Source organism: Rhineura floridana, chromosome 11 (assembly GCF_030035675.1).
Source record: "Rhineura floridana isolate rRhiFlo1 chromosome 11, rRhiFlo1.hap2, whole genome shotgun sequence".
In the NCBI taxonomy this organism is placed as follows: Eukaryota; Metazoa; Chordata; class Lepidosauria; order Squamata; family Rhineuridae; genus Rhineura; species Rhineura floridana.
This window is the reverse complement of record NC_084490.1, coordinates 18,675,430-18,686,756: the sequence shown is the minus strand read 5'-3', so window position 1 is coordinate 18,686,756 and position 11,327 is coordinate 18,675,430. Positions and strand designations below refer to the sequence as shown.

Sequence of the window (11,327 nt, the reverse complement as noted above, 5' to 3'; positions counted from 1 at the left end):
ATGCAGGGCATACTTAAACTATGGAACTCACTCTCACGAGAAGCAGTGATGGCCACCAACTTGGGTGGCTTTAAAAGAGGGCTAGACAAATTCATGGAGAATATGGCTACCAAAGGCTACTAGCCTTGATGGTTATGTTCTCCTTGTGGGCTTCCCACAGATACCTGGTTGTCCGCTGTGAGCGCAGGATGCTGGACTTAGATGTGTCTTTAGCCTGATGCATAAGCAAAGCTCTTCTTAGATTAGTATGCTTCTCAGAATATCAGTTGCTGGGGAGCACAAGTGGGGAGACTGGCTGTTGTGCACATGTTCTATAGGCATGTGGTTGGCCACTGTGAGAACAGGATGCTGGATTAGAAGGCCCTTTGGTCTGATCCAGCAGAGCTCTTCCTACATTCTTAATGTCTGTCTTCTGGGCAATTGTTACAGGAACAAGACACATCTGTAAAAAAATTTAGAAAGTGGTAACTTTTTAGGCTTATTGTTTGCAACAAGGGTGGGAAGCCTCAGAGCTAGGGGCCAAATATGGCCCTCCAGGCCTCTCCGTCTGGCCCTCAGAACCCTTTCCAGGCTATATCCTTGACTGGCTCTGCTTTGTCCCCCAAATGTTTTTCCCTGGGTAGAATGTGTTCTTGAACTCTAATAATGCCTCGTGCTTGCCTGGAAGGAAGGTACAGAGAGGTGGGAGAGTGTGGGTAGAAACTAGCCTGCTCTACAAAAGTAAAATTTGAATTTGTTGCTCCACCCACTTTTGCCTCTGGCCCCACCACACCGGCATGTGGCCCTCAGAAGGTTGAAATGGAAATGGACTGCCTTCAAGTCGATCCCGACTTACGGCTACCTTATGAATAGGGTTTCCATGGTAAGCGGTATTCAGAGGGGGTTTACCGTTGCCTCCCTCTGAGGCTAGGCCTCCCCAGCTGGCTAGGGCCTGCTCAGCTTGCCACAGTTGTACATGCCAGCCCTTTCCTTGTCATCAACTGCCAGCTAGGGGGCAACTGGCCCCCATGTAAGTGTGCATAGGATTCCAACCTTTGACACTTGATGATCAGATATTCCATTTTACTGGATCAATCAATCATTAAGTGATATTTTTCTAAATCGCCAACATAGGTATTACTATGTCCCTATGCGAGGCTGTAATTGGGCCTAGTTTGAAAGCTACAGCTAGTGCAGAATGCAGTGGCTAGACTGCTGATGGGATCAGGCAGCCAATAGCATGTGCCACTTCTGCTAAAATATCTGCACTCGCTGCCCTTATGCTACCAGGCCAGGTTCAAGGTGTTTTGATTAATATACAAAGCCTGAACAACTTAGATCCAGGATATCTTAAGGACCACCTAAGTCTTTATATCCTAGCTTAATTATCTCACTGTTGGCTCATATTCAGCTTGCGATCATCAACAATTCCAAGATCCTTCTTGCATGTAGTTTGCTCAGCCAAATAGTCCCCATCTTAAAGCTGTGTATTTGGTTTCTTTTTCCAAGGTGTAGAACTTTGCTCTTATCCCTGTTAAATTTCATTCTGTTGTTTTCAGCTCAATACATCAGCCTGTCAAGATGACTTTGAATTTTGTTTCTGTCTTCCAAGGTATTAGCTATTCTGCCCAATTTTGTATCCTCTTCAGATTTGATAAGCATTCCCTGCACCTCCTAATTCAAGACATTAAAAAAAAGTCAAAGATCACTCCGCTCATTGCTTCACCCCACCCTTATGGCATGCCTGATTGCCTTGCAAGCAAAGTTTTAGAAAATGTTTTTTAAAGAGGAGAGTGGGGGAAGGAGCAGTGTCTGAATGCAGAACACCTGGGGCTTGGACCCCCAGGGCCACCCTCTAAACATCCCTGCATAGCAGTATTAGATTATACATTGACAGGGATGGACAAATCTGTCAATTTCATTTTCTCTCACTTCCTCTTTTTCTCAGTCTTAAATTCAGCCCTCCACATTACCACATCATTTCGCAATTATTTTTGAAAGTCCTCTAGCGCAAATTTCTCCTAATGCACATATTTGCATGCAATTTTCCCTAATAGAAACATTTTTGGAAAGCAATTTTCCCTAATATAATGCATTTTGTATATCATTTTCACAAATATATGTTTTTTTATGGACACTTTACCCCAATATGTGCACTTTCATGAACATTACTTGGCTGGATGACTGCACTGCAAAACTTGGAGGAGACATGTGAGTTTTGAAGGATGACCATGTTGGGGCTCTCTGATTGTTTTGGGAAGTGCAAATTAGATAGATTTGCCTTTAAATTGAATTTCTCCACCATCCCTATGCTGGAGAAGACAGAGGGGGAGGATGATATTTCTCTTCAAGTACTTGAAGGGCTGTCGAATATAAGAGGACAAATACTTATTTGTTGCTGCTGCCAGATGTCAGAACTAGATCTAATGTGTTTAAAGGGTGAGTATGGTTGAACATTGGGGAGGAATTCTTCATGGTAAGAGCAGTTCAACAATGGAACCAATCGCCTAGAGGATAACTGCTAGAGATCTTCAAGCAGAGGCTGGACAGCCATCTGTTGGGGATGCTCTGGCTCAGAAATGTTTGCACTGTACAGGAGAGGGGGCTGGATGAGATTGCTTACAAGACCTCCTCCAGCTCTTGAGATTCTGTGATTGAACTATACAATTGCATTGCCTGGTGTGATGCCTAATGCTCATCAAGGTAGGCACTAAGAAAGTCTCCCTGAAGAGAGGGAGAACAGAGCTGGGGTGTTGCCATAAAAAGGTCTGTCTTTCTTAGCCCCTCCCCACCTATCTTTAGATGGTAGGGGCGCACAAAAAGCGATTTTAGAGAACAGGCAGGCTCAGGTGGAACAATGTAGTTCTTTAGATACCAGGGTCCAACACTGTTTAGAGCTTTGAAGCAGGAATGGAGAACTTTCTAAATGTTGTTGGACTACAACTCCCATCATCTCTGACTATTGGCCGTGCTGTCTGGGGCTGACGGAAGTTATAATCTAGTCTGACAACATCTGGAGGGCCATGGCTTCCCCATCTCTCTTTAAAAGGTTAAAACAAGGATTTTGAATTGTACCCAGAATGGAGAGGAAGCTAGTGAACTTGTTTTAACACTGGAAAGATATGGTCTTCCTGATCAATCCTGGCTAGTAATCTAGCAGCTGTATTTTGTACCAATTGATATTTTCAGGTAGTCTTCTCTTCAGAGACAGCACTGCATAGGACACATTGCAGTAGTCCAGTCTGGATATTGCCAGAGAATGGATAACAATGATCAGGCTCTCTCTTGTCCAGGAGTGGTGGTGGTACAGCTGATGTATCAGCCTCAACTGCTATAAGATGCTTTGTGCTATACATGTCACTTGGGCACTAAGAGTCAGGGCTGGATCTAACAGTACCTCCAAGTTGCCAGAGTAATTCCTTAGGCAACCTTTTTATATTGAAGGCCACATTTCCTTACGGATAATCTGTCAGGGACCGCATGCTGGTACTAATGGGTTTGATGGGGTTTCTCTCATATAAAGTATACAGATATTTTTTTAAGTACAACAGACCATTAAATACAGGTACTGTTTTGGAAAACAAGGGGAAGTAATTTCTTTCTGACTTTATTGTGCTGTACCAGGTATGGGGAATGTTCACCCCTCTAGATGTTGATGAATTCTCACAATCCCTAGCCATTGGCCATGCTTGATGGGGCTGATGGAAGTTGTAGTTCAGCAACATCTAGAGATCCAAAAGGTTCCCCATCCTTGTGCTATACAGGCACTCACACATATGCCAAAAGCCTACCTATTTGTTTTCAAACACCTTAAAAAAATGTATTTTCTCCAAGCCATATAACGAGGGGGGAATTTTTTTTAATCAATTTTTTCTTTCCCTCTGAAAAGTTGGTGAAGTAAAGTATGGAACTTGCTGTTGTTAGAACACATAACTCAACAGAATATACTCTGCAGGGGCTTGATAAAGTTGGATAAGTTTGCAGACACCTGGTGGCCTTTCTTGATTTTCCTTAATTGGGCTGGCTGCACCAGATGACCTCCAGACGCTCAGTTACCATTTTGGTCTGACTATCTCTGTAGACACTGATTTTTAATAATTGGAGGCTTCTTTGCATTTTGTGTCACATTCTTCCTGCTGATTATACTGTACAGCTTGTATATCCTGATGTCCCAAGTGTCACCCACCCTTTCACACTACATATGGAGATTTTGTTTATTGGTTATTGTTTTTGGTGCTTGTATTTGTACTTGTGTTTTTTGTACTCCTGTTGAAATTAAATAATAATTTTTAAATTATCAAATAAAAAATTGCCCCTTCCAATTATTCTGAAAGTACATAGAAAACAGGGAAAACACTTTCACAAGCCAGAGAAAATAAGGAGAAAACTAATGGAAGGAAGGAACTTTGATGATATGGATGTAAACAGCAATTTCAGATGTCGATGGCTGCATACAATGAGGATGGGGCTGCAGGTTGCCTACTGATGCTTCAGGGAGAATATGACCCTGTGCATCTTGAATACTACCTCCCCGGTCAGATTAACTACCTACCTACAGAACCTCCATCTTATCGTGACTGAGCTTCAGTTTATTGGATCTCATACAGTACATGTCAGTGTTGAATTCAGACACCTTTTCAGCACATCTGTCACCTCACCTGAATTTGATGGAATGGACAATATAGCTGGGGGTCATCTGCAAACTGATAGCACCTGGTTGACTTCAATCAGTTGATTCATGTAGATGTTGAAACAATGTGGGGAACAAGAAACACCCTTACAGAACCCCATAGAATGCACACATAGAAGTCCTCCAGCACCACCTTCTGAAAACAGTCATCTCCTAGGTAGGAACAGAACTACTGTTGCAAAGTTGCTCCAGTTCCCATCCTGAACAGCCAATCTAGAGAAGGCTATTGTGGTTATTAGTGAACCTGAAAGCTGCAGAGAAGCCTAGGAAAATGGACAAGATCACACTTGTCTGTCCTTCTTCAGGTGTGATGCTGCTCATTCAACAGGGTGACCAAGGTGTTTTCAGCATGGAACCTAGAGTGGGACCCAGACTGTAAAGGATCTAGATAAGGGGTAGCATCACACAGCCTGCATACAGCCCCTCAAGAGGGTCTCCCAATTTGCCACTTTTTAAAACTGCTTCTATGGGTCCCCTCTTTTGATGCCATGATTCCTAAAGTTTTTTGTGCTCCCCAATTTTATTTTATTTAAATTATTGTCGCTATCTCTCATAGGTTCCTTGCTTTGATACTGCAATGCCAAAAGTTTTTTTGTGGGCGCTCAAGCCTCTCCCAACATTTTTATTTTATTGTTTTAAACATCCCCGCCCCCGCCCATGGACTGCTGCCCTAGGTGCTCCTGATAAAGTGATGCCAAAAGATTTATCGTGGCCCTCAAGTCCCCCTCCCCTGAATTTGTCCATTTTTAAAAAAAGTTTTTTATATTACTGACCACTCCTGTGGGCCCCTTGATATGACTTTGATAGGCCAAAAAGTTTTTGCACTTCCCAAGAATCCCCCAAACCATGTCATGTCAAAAAAAGAAAAAACACCATGCCCACTTTTCAGTCGCTCCCAGTTTGACATACAGCTCTTGGAGCCCCCCCAAAAGATGACCCATCTCTGATCCAGATAATCGGCCTCAACCAGCAACGTCTTTACAGCCACCCCCACAAGCACTTTATCTTGCTTTGAGGCTTGTATGGTGAAGTGACCCCCACACCAAGCCACCACTCTGTTGGCCTTTTTGCTGCCTGTTGCAAAACAAAACACAGAAGAGGAAAAAATGGGGAAGTGCAGGCACTTGCACACACTCCAGGCAATTGGTCAGCCTTCTCCTACTCTCCAATCTCTTAGCAGTGGCCACGCCATGGAAGCACATTGCGGGGGGAGGGGTGTTGTGTGCAAGCGCATCCATTCTAGTCATTTTCTTCTTAGAAAAGTACCATCTTGGACAAGCAGTGTCTCTAGCCCTCTCTCCCAAGATGCCTTGTACCCAGTGGAGGCCATCCCATTAGGACAAACGGGGCACTGCTCCACCAACCTCAGATTGCCCTCAGCCAGCCCCCACCTGCCCGCCTTCTTTCTTAGCACCAGTTTAGGAGGTGGCACTGCCTGTGAGCTTCCTCTTCCCCACTCTCTCAGCATTGACCTTGTAGAATGCAGCAGGGGAGGGGAAAAGGGGGCCAAAAGTAGAATTAGTTGATTCTTCCTGTCCTTGGCTCTGGCTCCACCTATTGTTTGGGCCTCATGCTTTCTGCCCCACTAGCCACAATGGGGTGTTCCTCATCTCCACTGCTGGATAAGGGGTTAAGTGACATTATAGGCAGGCAAAATGTGTCCAAAATTGGTCACTCTTCACTTATAATGTACTATATTTGTAATCCATATTTAGGATATTCACTTTATATCTTAAAATTTGGTGCTGTGGATGACGCCTTTAGCCTTTCCTCATGATTGAGCTGGCTTTGCTTTCTCCTGTACCCACCTGAATAAACTCTTCCAAGAGGTGTCCTAACTTTTGTTTGTGGCGTGAAGCCCTGAGGATGGGTAGGCAGGATGGGAAGTTTGCTTTGCTTCAGAGTATACCTTGGTAACAACTCCACTGTTCTTTCTCTTTCAATAACTTGAAAGGTTGTCACACATACATACCATACATTTAAAGCATATTTTCACTCCCCAAAGAATCTTGTGAAGCGTAGGTTACCCCTCACAGAGCGACAATTCCCAGCATCCTTAAACTACAGTTCCCAGGATTCTTTGAGGCGGGTGGGGGAAGTACTTTAAATCTATGATGTTTATGCAGAAGGGATCTTTGAGGTCAACTAGTCTAACCCACTACTCAGTGCAGGCATCTGCATGCCTTGTGTCATCCTTTCCTTTGTTTTGTATTTTCACTACCACAGAAGAGTGAGGCTGCTAGCCCGATTGTTTCTCTCAGGTGCCAAAATAACTAGACTTCAGCTGCAGTCCTAACCGCATTTACCTGGGAGTAAGCCATATTGGATCCAATGGGACAGAGTAGATATGGTTAGGATTGCAGGCATATGCACCTTTATTTGGGGCAGGGGGCACTTTCAAATCCGCCTCAGACAGCAAAATGCCTACAGCCAGCCCTGACTGGCTCACTCCAGTCTCAATTTAATCTCTTTGCACATCTTCACCTGCCTTTGGGACTGAACGAAACCTTCTGTGTCCCAGATCACCGTCGAAAAGCGCTCTCTCCCCCCGCCAGCCCTCATCGCCCCTCCCTAGCCTGACTCCGGGCCATTCACCATCACTTCCCAGAAGAAGCTAAATCGCTTTCAGTTTCCGCTTCTCCGACATCCAAGAATCGAAACCGCCCGGGGTCTTTAAAAGCAGAGCCTGACACAGTCTCCCTGCTACTTGCCTTGAGGAGGGTTAGGGCGGGCACTTGTTTTAAAATCAAGCCGTCATTAGCAAGGAAGCTGCGCTGGGATCGTAACACTTGCATCTTCCCAGAAAGACTGTGAGTAATAAACAGCTGATCGGCACCGATTGCTAGGACTTCGGGGTTCTTTGAGAGGGATTCAAGGGGGTCATGTTCTCTGCAAAGAGAGCGAGATGCTCCGATTCTAAAAGCATTTATTCATTCATTCATTCATTTATAGCATATCTGGCATTTCCTGAAAGGAACTAAAGGTGTCTGGAGGGGTGTAGTTGTTTGGGGTTGGAGGGTGTGTGTCTTAGACTCCTTTTTTTGGCAGAGGGTCTCCCTCTGTCTCCAACATCCTATAAGCCAATCAGCATGAAATGGGAGTGTGTTAGCTTCTGAGCAGAGTCTTCTAACATGCTTACTTGTCATTTACTGTTGATTGGAGCAAATCGGAGTGAAAGGAGGTGAATCAGTGAGATGACTCTTCTCAGTAGGTAACACTATCTTTTATGATTATTGGCTCCTAGGGATGTCCATTGTGGGAGAAGGTATTAACAAGGATCTCATTCTCAATCCTGCAGCAAAAAAAAAAGGGGGTGGGTGGGAACATGGCTGTGATTAACATGAAGGGAATTTGCCACTACATTACTGGGTGGCTCCTTCCCAGTTTTATCCTCAAAACAGCTGTGTGAAGTAGGTTAAGTTTGTAAAGTTAATGTGGACTAAGTGCTCCTGTTGCTGTCCATAAGTCATCTTTTTAAATGTTTTTGCCACATAAGAAACACTGTACAAGTAAAAAGCTAGCACTTTGGGGGAGAAAAAGCATGGCTCAGCTTTGTGTCCATTGCCCTAGTTTCTACTTGCAGGGAAGCTTTCTTTTTTAAATGTTGGGGGAGGATTAAAAAGTGTTCCCTGCCTTGTAGACTAAAATGGTATAGTCCAGGATTCCTATACTTCATTCTGCTATGCAGACTAGGTTTGGGATTTGACCTGTGCAGTGGGAGTCCAAATTTGTTTCTGCTTAATTGTTCTGTATGAAATTCCTCCCATTTTCCATTCTGCTGACTCCCGTGTCTTTTAACAGTTATAGGCTTGGTAGGTAGGCATTCAAATGGTGAAGCTTCCCCTGCCATAGGGATGCACTGATGAGGAAGGCTTAATCAGTTGAATTATTTTTGTTTGCTGGCACACAGCAGTAAAGGAAAGGCTGAAGAATATTAGCTGGCAAAGGAGCAGACCAACATTCATTCTGCTACCAAAGCTATTCCTATGAAACAGGGGTAGGGAATCTCCGGCCTTCAAGAGTTTCCCCAGGTCACACTTTGACACCAGCCATGCTCTGCACACTCCTCAATTGCTTTTGGCTGGCTGGAATGTAACTTTGATAATCCCTCTTGTTTGCATGGATGGAGAAATGTATGCATGTGTAGAAACCTCAGACTTAATTTGCTCTAATCATTATGGAATCTGCTTTACAAAGGTAACAGTCACATTTGTTGCTCCATCCATTCTATGCTTTTAGCCATGCCCACCACTGGCATCTGACACCTGGAATTATGCCTGTGAGGCTATGTGGTCCTTGGGCTGAAAAAAGAGCTCCTTGCTATCGCACCACATCCTCTATTTATCACGCCTTGGTTGGAAACTCATAATTTCCTCTTGAAATAATGATTATGTAATAGTTGTACAGATTATGTGCTTTTGTTATATTCTCCTCTACAAATATATTGTTGTGAGTTTGCCTATCTTCAAATGAATGAACTTTAGCAAAATAACCTTAGTGGCCTGTAATGACAAAGGGATGTCTTTCTGCCCACCCCACCCCTCGTTTGCTTGAAACCCATCCTTCAGAAAGTGAAGAGTTAGCCCCTTAAGAGTTAGCAGAGGATAAAAAGTTTGCAGCTGGAGATACAGCGTGAAATGACACAGGACAAGAACTGGGAGTTGGCTGGAATTGAAGCAACGTGGGGTACAAGGTCTTTCTCTGAGCATCTGTTGCAGTTAGTGGATTTGTTGTTTACTAAAAGAGTGTGTATTTGTTTCCAATGGAAATTGACTGCCTTCAAGTCGATCCTGACTTATGGTGACCCTATGGATAGGGTTTTCATGGTAAGCGGTATTCAGAGGGGGTTTACCATTGCCTTCCTCTGAGGCTGAGAGGCAGTGACTGGCCCAAGGTCACCCAGTGAGCTTCATGACTGTGTGGGGATTCGAACCCTGGTCTCCCAGGTCGTAGTCCAACACTCTAACCACTACACCACGCTGGCAATATGCTATCCAATAAGTCACATATTACAAAAACACCATAAGCCTACAGTGCTGTTTAGTAATTTAAGAAATGAAAGCTACAATCCAGCACACACACACACCTGGGAGTGAGTCCCATTGAACTCGGTGGATTAGACTTCCTAATAAACATGCTGAGGTTTGCGCTATAAGCCCAATAGCATCTTCCCAGGAACATCTCATGGTTCAGGGAAGTGAAGGGGTGTGTATCATGAAACTATTGTAACTTTGTATAATGCATGTTTAGTAAGGGTAAACCTATGTATGTCTACTCAGAAGTAAAACCCACTGAGTTTCATGGGCTTACTCTTGGGAGAGTTGGCATAGGCTTTTAGCCATGCAACCTATTCCTAGGAGTTGTCCCACTGAACTCAAACTTGCTTCTGAATAAACATAAATAGAATCCTGCTGTTTATGTGTTTCTATGTAATTTTCCCAGCAGAATGGTTTTATTTTATTTATTTTTGCAATCATTGTCATGCAGTCAACTTCTTTAAAATCCAACTTGGAGGAGAGCAGCAGTGTGAATGTATGTGTCCCTTTGTAATTTTGCCTGGAGGAGTGTTTATTTTTGTCTTTGTCATTTTTCCTTTTGTTAATATCTTTATCCAATTAATCTTTCTGTCTGCTTCATGCAGTTGATGGAGCCCAGTCTTTTGCATACGAAAGCACATGCCAGATCAGTTATAAAAGTGGAGACTCAGAAGTGACCCTCCCCTCCTCCCGTTTTAAGGGACTTATTAGTGCCCTATTATCTTATGTGCCCTGGGAAGCAGATGATAGTGAAAGATGGCACACTGCTTGTGGCAGGTTTGGTCTTGGTTACCTTTAGTAACAAGTTACACCCACACCATACATTTAAAGAACATGTAGAGCTCATGATTTCCCATAATGACTCCTGGGAGCTGTAGTCCCCACCCCCTGAACTACAATTCCCAACACCCTTAACAAACCATAGTCTGGCAGTGTTTTCTATTGTTTCAAAACTCCTTTGATGAGAGATGACTGGTGGCACAAAATAAATGATGCCTTCTCTCAAACTACTTTGTTCTGTTAAAAACTGCCTGTTTCCAGGCTTAGATGTAACAGCATTTTTAGCTCTTTTTTTTATTCAGTGGGGGCCAGTGTGCAAACTGGTGAGATTATATAGTTTTTCTTTAAATTCTCTGTATTTTTCTTCCCACTTTTGCAGGTTTCCAAATGTCTCAGGGGCAGAAGAAGAGGTGAGGAATATTGTGAGTGTGGGAGGGGGAGGGGGAGGGGGAGAGAGAGGGGGGGGGGGAGAGAGGGAGAGTCCTATATGAGCCTATGAAATTCCACAAGGATGACAGAAAATACCAGGGCGACTGTGCTAGATGGGCTGATCAAAAGTATATGGGATGGGATGGCACCTTCTTATATTTTGAGCGGACTCTTCTTTCAAGTAGCTCAGAGTTAAAACTGAGAGAGTGTGAAACTGGCCCGGGGGTCGCCCAGAGTGCTCTGTGGCTGTGAGAATTGGGAGAATAGCGGTCTGTGGTGAAGCAGGAGCTATGGATGAGTCTGTAATGAGAACCGAAGAGGAAGAACCAAAAGATAAATGTGGAGGCAGGATCGAGAAGCAAGCCAGAACAAACAAAATGATACCGGAATGCACCAGAGAGCTTAGGAACACC

The 11,327-nt window shown here is 43.9% G+C and overlaps 1 protein-coding gene across 1 annotated transcript in view; it reads left to right on the top strand.

Moving 5' to 3' along the window:
* Positions 1-7,146: 7,146 nt before the first annotated feature.
* The window catches only part of LOC133367079 (sacsin-like), a 28,333-nt gene continuing 24,152 nt past the window's right edge, over positions 7,147-11,327 (top strand). The window contains exons 1-2 of the mRNA XM_061590799.1: positions 7,147-7,479; positions 10,865-10,895. Of these exons, the coding sequence (XP_061446783.1) occupies positions 10,873-10,895 (23 nt within the window). The 5' untranslated portion in view covers positions 7,147-7,479; positions 10,865-10,872. The remainder of the gene's footprint in view (positions 7,480-10,864; positions 10,896-11,327) is intronic.